At 37.7% G+C, this 21,311-nt stretch overlaps 2 protein-coding genes across 3 annotated transcripts; both read right to left on the bottom strand.

The window, feature by feature from the left end:
• Window positions 1–1,380: 1,380 nt before the first annotated feature.
• LOC137283558 (2-oxoglutarate and iron-dependent oxygenase domain-containing protein 3-like) lies at window positions 1,381–7,634 on the bottom strand. Its single transcript, XM_067815123.1, has 9 exons — window positions 7,255–7,634; window positions 6,453–6,655; window positions 5,929–6,004; window positions 5,304–5,346; window positions 4,866–4,930; window positions 4,356–4,412; window positions 3,846–3,999; window positions 1,806–1,929; window positions 1,381–1,551 (listed from the first exon to the last, which is right to left on the bottom strand). Exons 1-9 carry the CDS (start codon window positions 7,314–7,316, stop codon window positions 1,415–1,417), a joined length of 921 nt encoding a protein of 306 aa, XP_067671224.1. The 5' UTR covers window positions 7,317–7,634; the 3' UTR covers window positions 1,381–1,414.
• A 2,608-nt stretch (window positions 7,635–10,242) lies between these two features.
• LOC137283533 (uncharacterized protein C2orf81 homolog) lies at window positions 10,243–21,282 on the bottom strand. 2 transcript variants are annotated; one of them, XM_067815089.1, is made up of 13 exons: window positions 21,162–21,282; window positions 20,826–20,965; window positions 19,766–19,928; window positions 19,244–19,313; window positions 18,206–18,347; window positions 17,625–17,736; window positions 16,538–16,738; window positions 16,071–16,097; window positions 14,376–14,479; window positions 13,887–14,044; window positions 11,520–11,578; window positions 11,171–11,242; window positions 10,243–10,958 (listed from the first exon to the last, which is right to left on the bottom strand). In XM_067815089.1, exons 2-13 carry the CDS (start codon window positions 20,936–20,938, stop codon window positions 10,764–10,766), a joined length of 1,416 nt encoding a protein of 471 aa, XP_067671190.1. In that variant the 5' UTR covers window positions 20,939–20,965; window positions 21,162–21,282; the 3' UTR covers window positions 10,243–10,763. The 2 variants fall into 2 exon arrangements, with proteins under 2 accessions (XP_067671190.1, XP_067671191.1); XM_067815090.1 differs by lacking the exon at window positions 16,071–16,097.
• Window positions 21,283–21,311: the final 29 nt, after the last annotated feature.

The following is a 21,311-nucleotide window of genomic DNA, read 5'->3' as shown; positions in this document are numbered from 1 at the left end:
TGCCTTTGCACACCGCGACCAAGATAACATGTCTCTCTTGGAGAATAAAACTTGAAAAAAAAATTACTTATATTTTGACGTGTTTGGCCATTTATGGAAACAATTACTTCTAAACGAAGAACGTTCATTCGCCAATGCTTTACATCTAAATAAATAATGGAATTCATATTGGATATACTTATCTTCCGACTGAACTATGTACCCTTATAACAACAGTCACTCAAGATCACTTCTGTAGAGCTCTGTTCAAGCGGTTTCATGATAAGAGTATGGGTGCATTTTTCATCCTAATTAGTCCGCTTTGTTTTTGTTGGCGAATGGAGACGTAGGCGAATAGACTATAAACTAGAGGTTTTCAAAGAATTATTGCAGATGCGGCGTAAAACATTCACACAAATCATACTTCAAGTTCCACAGGTTCGTCAGAATGGATGCGGGTAGAACACAACAGGAGACTGGTCAGTTTATTAAAAAAAAGGAATATTGGATCCAATTTATTTTAGACCACACACTTCCATTTGTTTTTCCTTGGAAGTACTTAAGAAGGCGTGAATGTGAGTTTGATAACATGTAAGTGCTTTTGAGCATATCCCCAGCCATCGTGATTGAGCTAAAGGCCGTTTTTGATAGTCACCAATCAACATGAATCCTGGTGTACAAATGTTCCAGTACCTCCTGGCAGGGACCAGGTAGAATGTGTTTCACCAGGGATACTCTATAACTCTCTATATAGGCTCCCTGGTTTCACACATCATGTCGTAGACTAACACTCCGAAAATATTAACTGTGATAAAAATAAACATTTAGTTTGGAAAGGAAACCCGATAATACAAACCTGAGGAAAAGGTAGATGCACCAATTAGAGCTGTACACATACACATACAGTAGAAGTGACGAAAAGGTTCTGGAACTGTCAAACAGACTATCTGTACCCGTTAAGACATCAAACACGAGTTTTTTTTAAGTAGGAAGATATGAACAGACAAAACAGCTGACAAGTACGGTTTCATACAGTACTCCCTTTTTACATGACCTGTGAGAAGTAATGATGTTTAATTTACTAGTAATATTTATTTTACCTGGTGCATCTCCCTAGAATTCTTGGTCAGTTTCTGTAGTAGCTGTAGTTGTAGAAAGGGCTGTGTGGTTGTAGTATGTGAACTTGGTGATTGTGAATCATGTATAGAATTTACCTTCCTATAGAAATATATGGGGATATCCATTCACGTTCTGTGTAAATATCAAATGAACACTTGTTGTTACTGATATTTCAGTTAACCACTTTTTAAGTTTAGTGTTATTCTCAATCAGCCCCACACAATCAAGAACATCGATTAGAACCCATGTGGTCAGTGAGCAAAACAACAACAGAAGAATGTGTTTTTATTTTATTTTATTAAAAAACATGGAATGATTACCTGGACACGGGATCGGAAATAGCTTTGCTCGGATCACACGTAAAGGACACAGTTATAGCATACCGCACCCCATCTTTCAAACGCTCTACAAAATGGACATTCTCTGAACCAGAGGTGAAGAAAGACACACGACCTGAAAAAAAGATGGAATATAATTTCCAAGTGATAACATTTTATTTGATATGCGATAACATTCTCACTGATACATCAGATCATCTACTTCAGCTCAGAAGCTATGGACTCCTTAATGTATCACTGTATTTCATTTTGTGCATTCATAAACCTGTCCTGCCAAAATGGAAAATCACCATGTGTATGCCAAAAATTCTTCACAATTAATTAGACCTCTCATCCGCTATGCTATTATTGCTGATACAGTATTCTTACCTAGTTTTGGTTCCACCGTTCTGTTGGCATCACTGTCCACAAACACAAACCTGCCGCCGTCAAAGTCCTGCTTGTAGGTGGCCAGATACAGCAGTGAGGTGTAATGGAAGGAGCCATACGTCTCCTACAGACATATCACATCAACTTTAGCACAAACATAGTATTTTTCTGTCACATAGTGTACAGTCCTGTCAAATAATTTTGATTTAAGTCATTTTTTCTACTTTTTTGTCTGCAGAATTTCTATGCAGTATGTTAACACTTAAAGATTACAATAATTATAGTGAGCATATTTTTAAGATTTAAGTTGTGTGTTCAGGTTATAAATCAAGTAAAACAAAAAACAAAACACCCTAAGTATCCCCCGGCGAACCTGTTGCCAGTGTTACCAACACAGAGATTAACGTGTCTACATGAGCATGCCAGCATTACAATCACAGACATACCTTGTCTACATGAGCATGCCAACATTACAATCACAGACTTACCTTGTCTACATGAGCATGCCAGTAGTACCAACACAGACTTACCTTGTCTACATGAGCATGCCAGTATTACCAACACAGACATACCTTGTCTACATGAGCATGCCAGTATTACCAACACAGACATACCTTGTCTACATGAGCATGCCAGTATTACCAACACAGACATACCTTGTCTACATGAGCATGCCAGTATTACCAACACAGACATACCTTGTCTACATGAGCATGCCAGTATTACCAACACAGACATACCTTGTCTACATGAGCATGCCAGCATTACAATCACAGACTTACCTTGTCTACATGAGCATGCCAGTAGTACCAACACAGACATACCTTGTCTACATGAGCATGCCAGTAGTACCAACACAGACATACCTTGTCTACATGAGCATGCCAGCATTACAATCACAGACTTACCTTGTCTACATGAGCATGCCAGTATTACCAACACAGACATACCTTGTCTACATGAGCATGCCAGTATTACCAACACAGACTTACCTTGTCTACATGAGCATGCCAGTATTACCAACACAGACATACCTTGTCTACATGAGCATGCCAGTAGTACCAACACAGACATACCTTGTCTACATGAGCATGCCAGTAGTACCAACACAGACATACCTTGTCTACATGATCATGCCAGTAGTACCAACACAGACATACCTTGTCTACATGAGCATGCCAGTAGTACCAACACAGACTTACCTTGTCTACATGAGCATGCCAGCATTACAATCACACACTTACCTTGTCTACATGAGCATGCCAGTATTACAATCACAGACATACCTTGTCTACATGAGCATGCCAGTATTACAATCACAGACATACCTTGTCTACATGAGCATGCCAGTAGTACCAACACAGACATACCTTGTCTACATGAGCATGCCAGTATTACCAACACAGACATACCTTGTCTACATGAGCATGCCAGCAGTACCAACACAGACATACCTTGTCTACATGAGCATGCCAGTATTACCAACACAGACTTACCTTGTCTACATGAGCATGCCAGTAGTACCAACACAGACATACCTTGTCTACATGAGCATGCCAGTATTACCAACACAGACATACCTTGTCTACATGAGCATGCCAGCAGTACCAACACAGACATACCTTGTCTACATGAGCATGCCAGTATTACCAACACAGACATACCTTGTCTACATGAGCATGCCAGCAGTACCAACACAGACATACCTTGTCTACATGAGCATGCCAGTATTACCAACAGACTTACCTTGTCTACATGAGCATGCCAGTAGTACCAACACAGACATACCTTGTCTACATGAGCATGCCAGTATTACCAACACAGACTTACCTTGTCTACATGAGCATGCCAGTAGTACTAACACAGACATACCTTGTCTACATGAGCCTGCCAGTAGTACCAACACAGACATACCTTGTCTACATGAGCATGCCAGTAGTACCAACACAGACATACCTTGTCTACATGAGCATGCCAGTAGTACCAACACAGACATACCATGTCTACATAAGCATGCCAGTAGTACCAACACAGACATACCTTGTCTACATGAGCATGCCAGTATTCATCGTGTATTGTCTTTGGAGTGGTCATGTTCATTCTAGAGAAGAATGTTGGCTTTGTGAGATACAGTTTCCCTGGCGGCACACCAAACTCTGTGGCAATGGCACCATGGATCTGGTCTTTGACTTTCCTGGAATGGTAACATTGTAGTGACAGTCATGATGCAACTGAAGCTCGTCAGACACTGTAACACGAGGAACAATGAACATTAAATCAGAGGCAAAACCCCCTAATTTACGAAACCTTGCACTACATGATTATGTATTTACAAACAAATATTAAGACATTATAAATGGCTCATAAAATTCTGTAAACAATGCCCAGAAATTATTTCCTCCTTCAAATCTTTACATTTCTAATAATTTACAGGTATCAAATACAATAACACCAACAAATTTAAGGCATCTTCCATCAGGTGTAATATTAAAAGACTTTACCAGAAACTTGTCTGATTCTAAAGTTTGTTTAAGCTCAAATGTTACTTACTTGTAAATCTTAAAATCTTTTTCTGTCAACAAGTCAATATTTTCTGCCTTAAGTAATCTGAAAAAAAAGAAACAAACATGTGCCTCTTCAAATATAAGAATTACAATTATTAAAAATACCTATATTGCCAGATAAAAATGTATAACTGAAATGTTTATGTTTTTGTTCATCATCATTCTGACATGAGCAGTATATGAAGTCTATTCTCCTCTGTTGAGACAAGTCTGATACTCACTCATGTAATATTGGTGTCACTGTTGTACAAATATAGAAGCTGTCACTCCAAATTATTTTGATGATCCAGCATCCCAAACTTCCAAACTTTCAAGTGGGTCCTGACACACTACAAACCTGGAGTATGTGTGGCCTGGTTTGTGGGGAAAGGTAAAATTCACCTACTCCTACAGAAACAACATGTATCTACCACGCGTATCTAGATATAGTCAGTAACTATATACTGCTACAAGGAACTGCAAGGAAACAGAATCAAATTAACAGGACAAATATTACCTGTATATATCTATGAATGCATTATCCTTCGACAGAGCTCCAGTGTGTAGATCCAAGATGGAAGCCTGAGGATATGAACATGACATGCATCAATAACAACATCAGCTGCACAAGTTAATTACAGTTCATAGAGTCCAGTGTTCACCACAGATATTGTGTGGTAAACATTTCCTGTTCACTGTCCCATACTCATACACTAACAGTCTGGTAATGATCAATTGTATAACACTCATCAATCTGGATCACAACATCAGAGTTATGCCCCTTTACACTGAAGTCATTGTATTAGGTAAAACAAAATAAACTGAGCAATGTGCTGAGGAAAAAAACACCAAAATCAACAGCATGATAGCATGAATAAGAACAATGAGCCTTCCTTCGTCTCAATAAGGTCCTATGCTTCAGGAACCTCCATGACATAGCTGTGACATAACTTACCCCACCACTTGATCCAGCCAGTGAGAGGCCCTTCTCAGCAACCCTGAAACATAACATACTGATGTAGAAACAACTCTCACATCTCCTACTATGGTGGTTTCATATTTTGTTTTGGAGGGACATCATGGTCAGGGGGTACCTGTAACCAATCAATGATGGACCAGATACCAAAAACACTATGAATATCGAGGGTTAGTTGTTCCTGTAGTCAGTGATGGACCACATGAGAAATACACTTTCCAGAGGGAGGGTTAGTTGGTGATTTTGTGGTCAGATTGACAGCCACCATGGCAATCTAAGCACTACATTTTAAATATTTACCAGAAATTTGTCGAAACATCTACTCATCTGTTTACCAGGGTTAGTCAACAACTACTGGGATCCTAACATGGACATCGTTGGCAGCTGGATGCCAGCAGACGCTGGTCAGTGGGGATGGGCTGAGCTCCAAGCATCATCCATGGTGGAGTATGATCTGTCAGTATTTTGTATCCGGTAATGTTCCCCTGCTTTATTGATGAATATCAGAAAACTGCAAAACACCACATATACCAAGGCCAGTATTTCAGGTGACCATAATGTCAGGTGTTACAGGTTTGGGTAGTGTCCATACATGAGTGGTTACCTTAGCAAGTATTCAGCATCTTCCCTCCTGACTAGGTCATCCATCACCACTCTGCCACACCTCTTTGGCTTGCACTCTGAAACGTACCAGCCATGGCAGCCATAAAATACCTGTACATACATGGCAAACATATTTATTAACCATTGACTTTCAGTAATCATGAATATAAAGTGAGGAATGAAAATAGATTGAATCGGGCTGGAGGGAAGACATGACATTTGATGGCTGAGAGACATTGTTGTTTATTAATGGACTTTGGGCACTGAATAAAAAATCACTTCTTTTCTTCACAGTAAGATTATTGTGTTTTTTATGAAAATGTGAATTTGTGTAATAGTTTTCAGATATTTTCCTCACACTTTACACCCATGTTGTAAATGAACCCAAACTTCGATGAGAGGAGTCAGAGATTCAACCACAATGCTACAACTACTCCCCCTCATCAAAGTAGATTACATTCTAGAATTTAATACCTATAACAAACACAGACACACATTTGAATTAAACAAAAATAATTCAGTAACCTAGAAATTCTTCTTGTGAATAATCTTTTGAGCATGGAACATCATATACTGCCCGCTGGACATGATCTGATACTCGGACAAACACTGTGTCTGGGGTTGCCAACAGGAAGTAATAACAGCACAGTCCCGCAGTGAGGGTGATGATGATGAGGATGACTCCAGTTGATGGGCCTTGCGATGACTTACTGTTATCAGCTTCTGCTCTGTAACAACAGGTTTAAATAAAAGAATTATTTACCTTGTTCACCTGTTATTAATGAAGAACAGATACTGTTGTTCTTACAAGGTTTTGTGGGACAAATATGCATGCAGACACTGCAACATCATTTTGAAAACCAGCTATCAAGTTCAGTCATTCATGAATGAATTTATTATACATGTACAGCATTCAGACGTTGGCCCAAAGTTGGCAATTACAGCTAGGTTGGCACCATTGCAAAAGTGAATGATATCTGTGTATATGATTGAACCTAAGAACAATTAAAGCAACAAAGTCTAGCTGTACCTCTCTTAGGAACATTGTTTTAAATAACAAAATTTAAAAACAAACAAGATCATTACAGTGTGACCATGCATGATATATGCTAACCTCCATTTAATGTCATTGTACCATACTCTGGATATAACCTACTGGATCGTCGAGCATGCATGCAAGCCTCCATGCACCAACACTCATGCGCGAGCGCCCGTAAGCACACACGAACGAATGCACGCACACACACTTGTCCTGACAGGTGACTTACACTGTACATGATTAATACGGCTCAGTAGTAAGTAACCCTACCGTTTGCCGTTCACCTACCGTTTGCTTTCTTGTGGTTTGCTCTTTGCATGTGAACGTTTTCGCACGGTTCTCTCTGCCATGCTAGACAGTGAGCAATTCCACCAAATGTTTACAAAGTGTTAATGAGCGGCAGTTTACGTTACAAATTGTTTCATCACAAATTTACTTAGAAAGTTGACCATCCATTCAACGCGTTCGTCACCATCTTCTGCCAAAACATTCAACTTGTTGTAAGTACAAGATCGCCCTTTGTTTATCACAGAGACGCTGACAATGTCTTGACCTCATTTAGTACAGTCAATGCGTGTAGATTCACACGTGTTGCTTGTTGATTTGTAGCGCTGGGGGTAAGGACGGGAAAACCCCACCAAGGGTCGATAACTCTGAATGACTTAATTACGCCTTTGTGGAATTTTCAGAATGATTGGGTGTTCAGAGCACGGTCGACGGTTGTGACTTTAAAATAGTTTCTTATTCGTTTCAAGACATTTTAAAGGTTACTATTGATAGGTTTCATTTATATGTATGTGTTCTCTCAAGATTTTTGACAAAATATTTATGCTCAAACGGTGTGTAACTGTGTGACGTTTATCATTACTTGCCCAGTGCAGCTTTTGGGGCGTTATGCTTCCCAAGCAGCTTAGAATGTAGTATGAGTGCACACTAACGCCCTGTACGTGGTGACAACAGCAGTACCACGACCTAGTTCATATCAATAAACTCGTATTCCAGCCAAGGCCTACATCGAGCACACCTTGGTATAGTGCGAAGTCGTCTAGTTATATGCTGGACTATACCATGAACATGCTTTAGAGCAGGGATACGGTTCAACCATAGGAACCCGATATCGTACTGTAGGTTAAACACAGACCATAGATCTACACGCACGTCATATATATATGACGTGCGTGTAGATCTATGGTATATATGACGTGCGTGTAGATCTATGGTATATATGACGTGCGTGTAGATCTATGGTATATATGACGTGCGTGTAGATCTATGGTATATATGACGTGCGTGTAGATCTATGGTATATATGACGTGCGTGTAGATCTATGGTATATATGACGTGCGTGTAGATCTATGGTATATATGACGTGCGTGTAGATCTATGGTATATATGACGTGCGTGTAGATCTATGGTATATATGACGTGCGTGTAGATCTATGGTATATATGACGTGCGTGTAGATCTATGGTATATATGACGTGCGTGTAGATCTATGGTATATATGACGTGCGTGTAGATCTATGGTATATATGACGTGCGTGTAGATCTATGGTATATATGACGTGCGTGTAGATCTATGGTATATATGACGTGCGTGTAGATCTATGGTATATATGACGTGCGTGTAGATCTATGGTATATATGACGTGCGTGTAGATCTATGGTATATATGACGTGCGTGTAGATCTATGGTATATATGACGTGCGTGTAGATCTATGGTATATATGACGTGCGTGTAGATCTATGGTATATATGACGTGCGTGTAGATCTATGGTATATATGACGTGCGTGTAGATCTATGGTATATATGACGTGCGTGTAGATCTATGGTATATATGACGTGCGTGTAGATCTATGGTATATATGACGTGCGTGTAGATCTATGGTATATATGACGTGCGTGTAGATCTATGGTATATATGACGTGCGTGTAGATCTATGGTATATATGACGTGCGTGTAGATCTATGGTATATATGACGTGCGTGTAGATCTATGGTATATATGACGTGCGTGTAGATCTATGGTATATATGACGTGCGTGTAGATCTATGGTATATATGACGTGCGTGTAGATCTATGGTATATATGACGTGCGTGTAGATCTATGGTATATATGACGTGCGTGTAGATCTATGGTATATATGACGTGCGTGTAGATCTATGGTATATATGACGTGCGTGTAGATCTATGGTATATATGACGTGCGTGTAGATCTATGGTATATATGACGTGCGTGTAGATCTATGGTATATATGACGTGCGTGTAGATCTATGGTATATATGACGTGCGTGTAGATCTATGGTATATATGACGTGCGTGTAGATCTATGGTATATATGACGTGCGTGTAGATCTATGGTATATATGACGTGCGTGTAGATCTATGGTATATATGACGTGCGTGTAGATCTATGGTATATATGACGTGCGTGTAAATCTATGGTCTATGTTTAACCAGGGAGCCTATATAGAGGTTGTAGCTAGAGTATCCCTGGTTTAACCTACAGTGTGATATTGGGTTCCTGTGAGTTCAACATTATATGCAGATATAAATGTTCCAAGGTAATTTATTCATTGTATGTTTAATTTTTGAGTGTGTCATATTAACAGCATTTAGCAGTATTAGCTACATGTTGGGATACAACTTTTCAGAAATGTGTAAGTCTTTATCCTCATGAACCAACACTTTGGTATTCTGATTGTCAGTTATTGACATGAATTCAAAGTATGTAGTGAAAGAAAATATATACATTTTGGTGGGCTAAAAATCATTTAAGCTCAACACTAAGTCCCCCCCCCCCCGGCCCCCCCTTAAGAAATATGGTTTCATCTCACAAAGTGATATCTCTCATGTGACTCTGAACTGAAGAACTGAACAGTTGATATCCTTTACATATGTTTCCCTGAGTATTTAGGGGTGTGCAGTGAACAGATATGACAATTAAATATTGCCTTGATCTTTTCCTGAAACAATGGAGTATTGGTATTTTGTGTTGGTACTTGTGTCATATCATAAACAGATCATCCAGAAATGTAGAAGGGGGTCCAGGATACATGATTACAATGTTCCAGCAATATTACGGCCAGGGGACACCAGAAATGGGCTGCACACATTGTGCCCATTTGGGGAATCGATTGCAGATATTTGGCACGAATTATCTGACACCCATTCTGCTATTTGTATTGTGTCATGCATTTATTTCAAATTGTTCATTCAGCTCTGATGCGAGAAAGTACATACTGTGTGAAATATAACGACAAAGATGATTTTAATGAAGAAAGCAGTTTAATATCTTCACACTGATATAAATATACATTTCGAATGGGACTTTTACCCACACTCCATCCCCCATGCCCTGAAACATATTACAAAGACCCAAGGTATGAACATTAATGGCAATCATGGTCAGAAAACAACAGAATTTATTTCATATTTCCCATGTAAGAAACAGTAATGAGCAGTAAACACATAGTGTCCTGACACCAAAACTGAAATTCGAACTAAAAACGTTCAATTAGCGCTAAGTATCAGTGCCATGCAAAAGGGAACTTTAAACACAAACAGACTGTAGAATATGAAATGGATGAAAGAGTACTATATTCTTACCATTCACATAAAATACAGAGAACATATCAAAATATTCCAATACTAGTATTTAGTCTAATGTATGTTTTTCTCTACAGTTAAGTATGTACAGGTATGAATAAGAAATTATCACAGTTGAAAATAATGACATTCCAAGTCTAGATTTATATACACTTGATCATATCATGCTTTGTAATTGACATTATGTAGTTATCCTTGAGTGTGTAGGGGGATGGGGGACAATAGGAGGCAATGGGGGTGATTCTCCGATAGGTCGGAGGACAGGTGTGGTTCGATCCAGCAGATCGGTGACATCTAGGGCTTGTGCTGGGATCCTTGATGCAACTGGACGGAGTGTTTTCTGATGCTCTTCCATGACATCTGATTTCCTGACATACTGGAACAATTACAAGTTAACAGTGATGAGTTGCCACCATCAATCACCAGTATATCACTACAGCTACAAAAAGGTTTCATTCAGGCTGTTTGTTTTATGTAAAACGCTTGTATCATTCTAGATCTACCATACTTTTGAACATGCTGAAATAAGACATGTTTCTGCCGGAATGTAAAATACATTGTCATAACCATTAAATAACTTGCCCTTACCCTGTTTGGCCCCTTCTTGACCCGTCCACCTTCCTTTACTGTTACCCCAGCTGCAACCTCCATCGCCTCAATCTGGGAACATGTATGGAGGTAATGTACATCAGAAACAAACCTTCTGACCACAGGTTCAGGAACTTCTAAACTGAACATCAGCTTGATTTAATTTATTAATGAACCAAGTCAGGGTTTCACACCTCAGTATTTCAGCTACATCAACTTCTGTTTGAAAATCGTAAGGATCCTATGATGCCATGGTTATGGTGTTGTAGATAATACATGCACAAGAATGTCATCTGAAGACAAATACTTGGATACTTTATATGTACTTTATCAGTGACAGGGAACTCACCAGTGGAGGTGGCAGTGGAGCAATGGTGGGCTGTTGAGATGTCTTACTGGAGGATTTGGCTGGAAAATAGTATTGACATACTGGTACATCTTACATATCAACTGAGGTGACTTGTTTAAAGGGGCACTGATGCGGAGCAATTTCCGTGGACTGGTGTAAACTTTTGTTATTGTTTTTCTCCCGTGAGTACCCGGATGATATCCCAGCATTCGTGACTGGTTCGTGACCTCTGCTGCGCATACCGTAAGCGCAATTGATAGTTTAATTATAGACAGATCAACTTAGGTGAAGTCATTTTTACTTCATAACAAATGTATTAGGAAAACAAATGAAACACTTTGAAGGTTAATCATCTGCCAGTGGTAGAAATGGTAAAAAACTATTAGGACGGAAAAATAACGAAGCCAATGTACATCTCTATATTTTGTCTCATAACCCTAATTAGTTTATTGTCATATTTGTATGATTCTGAAAATTAATAAAAGAACACACGATCTGCTTATACTCATAGTAAATTTCTAACATAACAGCAACATTTATACATTGTATAGATTGCCAAAGTGGATCCTATTTCACACATATACGCGATCTAGTGTGTGTTTTCTGTCATATAGATTCTGCTGAATGCTACAACAAATAAATTAAAACAAAATGCAAATAATGAATGTCAAACAGACTAATTTTATAGCAACAATGTCAGGCTACTACCTTGTTCAGGAATGTATCCATCAATATCCACGTAAAAGAAATCGTATTCCATTCATCTGCAGCTGGTAAATAATCCTGCTCTATGTCGCGTGTCTTACAACTGTCTAGTTTGCGAAAGAGTAACACATCGTTTCACGTCTTTCGTTGGTGAAAACCAGATAAATCTCTCATTGGTCTCCCAAGATAGCACACCTGGCAAACTAATTGCATGATGTCCACTATTCTAAGTAATTTAGTTAACCAATAATGAGCAATCAATCAACCAACGCAAGGGTGGTTAATTCTTTGAAGGGATGATGTTGTTTTTGCACTCACTCTTTACGACAGGGTGTAGTCATCTACACACACTGCCTTTTGACAAATCCGTCAGAAGATAAAAGTAATTAATCAATCAGTGTGTTATCGGTTAATCCTTTGATCGATGCTTGTTTTTGTAACTCAGCTGATAAACCCTCTTGCATCACTTACATGCACATATTACATAACATACAATACATTTGCCATTACAGACCTTAGTTTATAATGTTGAGTATTTACTCCAGACAGGAGAAATGCCAAATGGGAACCTTTGTTGAGTAACCGAAGTGGTGTTACTACTAATTATACCTGTTATAAATTCATTAATTGACCATCCAGAGAAATAATGACAAATAACACGTGCAGGTGTACACCATCCAACGCGAGTTACAGCAAGGAAGATGTAATCTCTGTGTCGCATGCAGCCTGACAACACTTATGGGCCGAAACTGTTTTGAGGATACCAACGGAATTTCGTTACATAAGGAATACACACAGGCATTTGCTGTGTACTTGGGTAAATAGGTGAAATAAGGGTTTTTTTACGTAAGAAAATTTTCAGATTTCTCTACCAAAGGCAAAGTCATTGTTTTTTGTTTACGAATTCAAATAAATCAGCTGTGTGTTTTTATTATCATAAATAATAAACCATTGTAGCTACCATAGCTACCAAAATTTCCGTATGATATTTGCTATCACAGCTGAACCAACACTCAAAACTACCTATATATATAAAGCTTTACAACCTTCCGTACTGAAACAAATGGCTTGCTACGTGCCTGTAGACATCATATTTTCATGTAACATGATTAAATATCGAGGTTAAAAACACAGAAATAGGATCAAATTGGATCAGTAACTATTCCATCCAAGCATCCGAAAAGAACTACACTGCTGGGATATTTGGATACGATCAGACAAGGAATACCATGGATATTTTTAAACAAATGGCATATGATGGGCATCCGACCTCCTGACTGTTTAGGTGAAGAAATTCTGCTAATATGGACAGGAGCCCAGTTCCTTTGTCCGTCACGGTCGAAGGAGCGGGCGCTGACCAATTTGCGGTTTGGTTTCGTAATTCGACCGTTGGCGAGAAACATTATTCGCTCCGCATCAGTGCCCCTTTAAGTCCTACTTTTCCATTAGCAAGATGATATTCTGAAATAACTTTTGAGTTAGATATGAACATATCATATTTGTTCTACTCAACATAAGTGCGAAAGAAGGTCAAATGCATGTGATTCTGACAATCATATAGCATATAAACACTAAGTTGTTGAAAGAACCTATGAGTTTAAGTAAATGTAACTGAAACCATACAATCACCAATCTTATTTTAACAGTGAACCTGATACTCACAGATGGATGCTGCATCAGTGCTGCCTTTGATTCGTGACTTGATTCGTCTGATGGTTGGTACCTGTGGACCCCCGGAATATTTACCATGTCTCATGGCTTCCAGTCGAGCCTGAGCAGCCTCTGTAGCAGGGTCCACCACCTGGTACTTTATCCGTACTCTGGGAGATACAAAAAAGGGTGTAGGTTTCATAAGTGGCACAAAGAGAAACATATAGAATTGGATCAATTCACTGAAAACATTCACAATGGAAAATGACTGAAAGGTACATCTACAGCATAAGTAACAATCCACAGTGACTGGATTCTGACATTACTATAAGGCATAACACAGTCAAGGGTAGCGTCTTAGATGACTGGGACAGGTGTATCCTGCTCTTCAAGCATCACATAAAAATATATGAAAATTCATAACAGTTACAAATTTGTTTTCATACACGGCACTAAGAATGACTACAGAAATGTTCAAGTCTGAAAGTTGAGTTAATTTACCTATGATTAGGCAGTTTCTCTGGGTCTAGCTTGACAACGGCAATGACATTTCCCATGTCATCATACACAACGTCCTTGTTCCCGGGGGGACGACCTGCTTGAACCTGTAGTCACATGGATATGTGGCATTTCGTAAAGCGATGAAAAAACTAAAAGCATCAAAATTAATGTTAGTATTTGTCCTAATTGTTTGCTGATATTTGTAAGGTCATTAAATTGCACAGGTTATAGTTTGAACATACAAATTTGAATATAATTTCAGTATATATATATATATCAGTATTACTACCTTAAAGATGCAAACATATTCAAAATACCAAGCATTATCAGAAATACCTACATATTTCATTGTGCAGTCAGAGCTACAAATGACTATACATTTTGTAACAAACCATGGACTCAGGATCATTTGTGAAAGTTCTCCCAGAACAGAAATTAGTATGAAGAAAATGGTTAGTATGAAACGAAAGAAAAAGTATAGTAATTCCCAAAAAATGAAAATTATCATTCAAATCCAGTCTTAGTTGCTGCTACTGCAACACAAATATCTAAGGACGCTTCTTTTCAGGTCATGACGTTTTGCAAAGATTTAGCAACTAGTCAAAGCAATGCTAAACAAAAAGTCAACGTCAGCCAACCAGAAAGCAGTTCATACTGGCGACTTCTCTTCTGGACTACACTTTGAAACATATTTTTATAAAGTTCTTCATTCAGATTTGAAAATTGAACAAATGAATTCTCTGGAATGTGATCTACATTACCCAGCTGGCAGAGAACTACAAGTCATAAGAAATGCTAATTTTAAGTCACTTTTGTTCAAATGTCGTAAATGACATTTTTGATAGATTCAGTCACAAATCCAGCAACTGTCATTTGGAATAAACCATCTAACCATTTCAAGGTTACATATTTACAAAACATGTTTGACTGTCATTAAGTAAGCAGCTTTCTGATTGGTTGGATGAAAGGTCATTCTGACATGACCCATAATCGGATATCCTCGGATCTTTGCTTAGCGGTAGCATTTAGAAAGATTTGATGATAATTAGGTTGAAATTATTCACAAATGTAATCAGTATTTATGGAAAAATTACCATTTGACAAATAACAATAAGAATAGAAACCATGCCAAGCTGCCAAAGAGCTGAAATAACTTAAACCATGCAGCAGTAGGGTGTGGCTAGGGGAGGATCGAGGGACGAGGGGGTGGGGTGTTGTGGTAAGCAATAGATGCACGTGGGTGGTGGTATCTAATGCATACACAGAAATGTGATCATGTAATGTACTACAATTTACAGTTTTCCTCAAGTTTCAGCGTCAATATTTATAGAACAATTCATGCTTAATATTTATACCTATGACATGTGAATGCATATATCACATGAGCTGCTTGTAATTCTAAGTACTGCAGTAAATGAAATAACCATCAACATTCTTTGTGGGCCACTGAGAACTGGTGAGTGCTCTATCAACATAAAAAGCCCAGTAGCAGTAGCAAACACATTTACTATCTCATGCTAAACGTTTCAGTTCTAAAGCATCTGCAAAATGTGACAATTCTACTGTCATCCATTATCTTAACTTTAAAGGTGAAATCATCTACACACTTCGTGGTAAAGTAAACTGTTTAATCTAATGAGAATATTGTCTACCAAATTATAGGTGTTGTTTGAAGTCTTTCTACATATAGTATACCTGCGCTGATGTGGCGTCAGTATTACTCTGAAATTGGCAACATTAATACTTGCAATATGTTATGTAACTCTCCACTACAAAGACAATGGCTGTATTTAACATTGAACATGGAATGCTGCAATGAAAACTACTGACATGGCCAGTGATTGACACCTGTCAAATTGTAAGTGTGATCAGTTTTCAAAAGACATTACCTTTATTTTCATGCAGTTAATGACAGTGCAGGGATGTTAAAACACAACAAGCACAACATCAAAATATGGTGCACAAGGAACACATCACTCATGTTTACAAGAGATTAATATGTCATACAATATTTACTGTAGGTATAATTAGAGAGACATCTTTCTTTCATAGGTCTCCAGTGAATGTAGCATGATTACATTCATAATATGATTTACTGTACAAAACTGCAAATACATTGTATGACGGAGAGCTATGGAAAGTGAAATTGACATGTAACTTACACGGAGAATTGAGTGACATGAGGCAGGCATGAGCATTCCACTGGTGCGATCTTCCGATGGGAGGGAGCCTGCTATCTCATCCATGTATAGCTTCATCTCTGTCTCCTCCAGGGACTCAGTTATTTTGCTTACTCCTGCAGACTTTATTGGACCCCGGTACCGCTTAAACTTAAACTTCTTCTTCTTTTCTACTTTTTCATCCTTTAACATATTTGTAATTTGTAAAAAAATAATATTCTGTTGTAATCTAAACTGAAGTTCTCTACACAAATATATACAGTCCAGCACTGTTCTCTCGATATTCATGGGACCAAGAAAATATATCAAGTTATCTGAACTTCAAGACATCTGACCAGGGCATATAATCACATATCAAAATGAAAGAAAACAAAACAAAAAAGTAGATTTCGTGTATATTAATTAGGATAGATAATTTTACTCACAGGGGTCACAATCACACACGATACAGCTCATGTTACAGTGTCCAAGATTTAGAAACAACTCGGCAATCACATGTTAGTCATGTGATTACACAAAACCCTCATTGGGTTCTTGGTATGTTTTGATTCAAAACAATAATGAAACTATCCATGTTTAGTTGTAACAGTCAGTACTTTCTAATTAATTCCTTCTTAATTAATACTGATTAAATAACAAACAAGTGACACCTTCAAATCAATTGGCCACAATTTGTTTACATTATCTCATCCCTTTCATTCATGCTCAATCATGTCTAAACGTTTGGAAACAACCTCAGTATCCATGAATGGTAGGTGAATATCAAGTTTTGTTGCAAATATCGTGTTCAGAGGTAATTTAGCTTGTTGGGACCATGAAATTATATCGAGATATCCAAATATTGTGACATCCATATCAAGTTAAATCGGCTTGAACAATGATAGATTATTAAGGATTTGTCCGGGACTGAGATGTTATATTGAGACAACCGAGATATCAAGTTATCAGAGTTCGACACAACTGTGCTACACTGTAGATTATTACACTTTGAAACATAATGTTTTTATAATGCTACATAGACCTGACATTGATTTAATGAAGTTCCGACATGACACCTACAAATACGTACCTTCTCAACAGTTCCAACCTCAGTTTCAGTTCTTTCATCAGCTTGGTTCTCATCGGGTTCTGACACTTTATCAGGCAATTCAGGATCTTCCTCTGGGTCCACAATCTGGACTCTGAAGCAAACAGTTATCTCCCATTCATCACATCTGGTTAACTGTCTGTGTTGCTTAATAATTGTTGAGCTTCTCAGTCAGGAGTCATGTCAGCGAGACAGTGAAGGTGTTGTACACACATTTCATGAAACAAGAAGTAGTTATTATTATCAGTCACTTCAACATATGATATCAGTCTGTACTCAAAATACTAAGCATTTGTTTTATTTAAAGCATTCTTTCTTTAGCTAAAAAGGTAAAACTTTCCTTAACATTTACAGTCATGTTTCAATACCATAATAAACTATACTGGTGCATAATATAGCTAGATAAAAAGAGCCCATCCCTTTTGAAACTGATTATTCCACTGGATAATAATACACAGATTATAGATATTAAGAAAGGACTTGTAATATTTTAATTAAGGACACAGTTGTGACTCTGCCAGCTCAAAGAGAGGGTGATATACTGAATGCTGTGTTCAGTTTACTTGGCTTCCTCTGGATCTGCCTGTACAAGTTCCTCCTCTAGGTGCTCCTGTGTTTCCTCTACTATTACTGGGGTGGGAGGGGGCAGGTAGGTTCGCGGTACTGATCCCTGAGCCCAGCAGTCTGTTGTGGCAGGGTCAGGTTCTGTAGGGAAATATACAATTGTAATGAGAATAATAATGCTATGCTTCAAACTGTAGAGAGGTATCAGTAGTTTAAATGCAGTAGTATATTCAGATTTCTCCCTATTAACATTTATTGCTGTTACAACGGCCACAAAATATTTTTACTACACATGATGTTTTTCATCTCTAGATTATCAAACAGTCCATGACTTTATTCACTCGCCCAAAGTCATAGTTTAGTGATGTTCTGCTGTTTTGTAAGCTCATCTTCTTAACATTCCACATAATACATGTACACTATACCCATCTGAACATGATGTTCAACAGAACCATGGTTTGGACACAGACTTTCAGATTCAACATTCATGGTTTGACATGTTCACATGCTTGAAGATTATATATTACTGCAGAGCATTAAATGATTAGTTTGTGTATGTTTGGTTCCCACAACTTTTCAATCCTTCAACCTGCCAAGGATTGGAAACATTCTACATCGATAAGTCGACAAGAATAATGAACTTAACAGTGTTCATTAATAACAACAGGCCCCGATTTCTCGAAACAAACTTAAGTTTTTACTCAAATTTCAAACTGAGTTTGACAAAATGAAACAGCTGAATTTTAACTCAACTGTATTTTTAAAATAAGAAAACCCATACCTACTTAATTAATCTATCAGCCAAACTGAACTTATCTGCTGTGTTTGAGTTTAATATTGATTTCAGTTGATTCTAGGAAATGAATTGTCCTGTGTTTACTCAAATTTGAGTACAAACTAAAACTTAAGTCAAATCTGAGACTTAAGTTTATTTTGAGAAATCGGGGTCAGATTGTACATATCTTCTTATAATGAAACAATCTGTGACAGAGACCCTCAAAAACTGAATCAACTTGTTGGTATTCAGTTCATCTCACCTTCATCCTGGAGCCAAGTGGGATCCCCCTCTGGGTTCACCTCCCCTCCATCTCGAGCCAGGAACTGCCACTGGAACAAAGATGACTTTGTCAATGAAAGAATGGAAAGCTTATTCTAATCAAATAACTTTTGTTACTGAAACAAAAATTTGTTGTTTGCTCCCATTTCAGAATGACTACATTCTCATATGCATATAACTGAGAGTTACATACCACTATTTCGTGCACACAAACATGCACACAAACCTAACACCCCATCCCCACCTCCAAACAAACACACTTGAGTGTTTATGCAAGGCATCTGACCAGTATTTTGGCCCCTTCAAAATGCCCCACTGAATCTAACATTAAGCTATTTTGACATTAAAGATGATAGTTAATATATTTTACAATTAAACACACATACTTACATATATAATCGTAACTACATGTACTTGAAATTTATGCCACCTTAGTTATTAAGATTCACATCAATATCTTTTTACACCGACAGTTGTAACCTGATACCACAAAATGACTCACATCAATTATTTGTAGAATGGCATCTTTGGCTTGAGATATTGTGAATGGGAGAAGTTGTTTCTCAATGTATGACTTGTATATCATGTCCATGGTACTGTCAACAACCTCATCCACAATGTCCAGGATAAAGTCCTCAGTTCCATCCTTGTCCAGCATAATATTCCTAACACATAAATCAATGGTCATGGTTCTTGGAATCAAAGTATACTTTTCTATACAAAAATATGATTTTACTTCATCTATTTTAAATACCTAAAAAATAATGTTTGGACCCGAATTAACATAATTTTCAGAATTAACTGTATAAATAGATTCACAGTTTCTTCATAATGTTACGATAAGTCAGTTTGGCAATTAGTTTCTAAAGATTTTACTTTCAACATATTTCCCACCAAGTCTAAGTATATAATTTGCATATAATTATGGATACACAATCCATGGCTCTACCTTTCATGAACACCACATACTCTGATAACAAGAGCTGCTGCAAAATCACTCCATTTCAAAATATCAGTATTGTCAAGAAGAATTAACTGCAAATTAAGAGAATACATACTGTCTATATTTGACAACTATAATAACAGATAGAAATGTAAAGGCAGAAAAATAGAAACTGAGATAGAAACAAAATGCTGCCATTGTGCTACCGGGCACGGAAGGTATTTTGAAGAATGTTTTCTAGTGCAGCAAACAGGATTTCCACAGGTAATGATATTGTATCAATATATCATGGAAAGTGACCAATTGTCAGTGAATACAAATAGGACCAAATTATCAGCAGAAAATCATCAAAACATCAAGAAAGGGAAAGAGTTCCGTCCATTCCCTCATATTCTTTCTTCCATAGAATAACAGAAGTAACACTAAGTGGTTCAACCCCAAATGTTTTACTTCATTTTGAGGCTTTTAGTTGTTTTTGTGAGTCCTCTAGTAAGTGCTGTGTTAGGTTTTGTTAAAAATTAAAGTATTATTATCAGTTTATAAATAATATTTGGAACGGGGGAATGGGAGGAACTCTTATCCAAGAAAGAACGTTGAGTTAAATAAAGGGACAACATACCAGTCATGGTCATTGAACTTCCCAGGAACTATTTCGTGGGTGATGACAGGTGTTTGTGCTGCTGGGGGCTTCCCTTTATCAGCCCTAGATTTGGAAACTGCTGCTCGTGACATTCTCGATTTGTTGCTAGATCACTTTACCTGAAAATCAAAATGATAAGCATAATAAATGAAAAAATCTTAACCACCATCACATTGCTTTATAATTCCAAGTAATGAAATGGACAAATCAACTGTTACAGTTTTCTTTAGGATAACTATTTACAGTTACGTCGACCTTTGGATACATAACAAATATAAATATATACATAACATATACAAGATATGCGTGTAGTACCATTTGATTTGTTTGTATAGGTCGACACATCATACTCTGACTTCAAACTGTCATTTTGGATAAGTCTAATTGTCTTGAATTCAGGAGGAATCCATTACGGCGGATGTTGACATCCCTATGGCAACAAAGCGCTCTCGCTACAACGTGAAT

The sequence above is a fragment of the Haliotis asinina genome, chromosome 5 (assembly GCF_037392515.1).
Source record: "Haliotis asinina isolate JCU_RB_2024 chromosome 5, JCU_Hal_asi_v2, whole genome shotgun sequence".
NCBI classification, from domain to species: domain Eukaryota; kingdom Metazoa; phylum Mollusca; class Gastropoda; order Lepetellida; family Haliotidae; genus Haliotis; species Haliotis asinina.
Note: the sequence above shows the minus strand (reverse complement) of the source record. Positions and strands in the feature narration are given on the sequence as shown.

What these genes read in the sequence shown, in the direction of transcription:
- LOC137283533 (XM_067815089.1), bottom strand. Translation starts at nt 20,938, where the DNA reads ATGTCACGAGCAGCAGTTTCCAAATCTAGGGCTGATAAAGGGAAGCCC. An exon ending in GCAGATCCAGAGGAAGCCAA is followed by an intron (nt 17,737 to 18,205) that starts GTAAACTGAACA and finishes TGTTTGCTTCAG; the next exon opens with AGTCCAGATTGTGGACCCAG. An exon ending in CTGACGCCACATCAGCGCAG is followed by an intron (nt 14,480 to 16,070) that starts GTATACTATATG and finishes ATGTGACTACAG; the next exon opens with GTTCAAGCAGGTCGTCCCCC.
- LOC137283558 (XM_067815123.1), bottom strand. Translation starts at nt 7,316, where the DNA reads ATGGCAGAGAGAACCGTGCGAAAACGTTCACATGCAAAGAGCAAACCA. An exon ending in TTCACAAGAAGAATTTCTAG is followed by an intron (nt 6,005 to 6,452) that starts GTTACTGAATTA and finishes GGTACGTTTCAG; the next exon opens with AGTGCAAGCCAAAGAGGTGT. An exon ending in GCATTCATAGATATATACAG is followed by an intron (nt 4,413 to 4,865) that starts GTAATATTTGTC and finishes CTTTTTTTTCAG; the next exon opens with ATTACTTAAGGCAGAAAATA.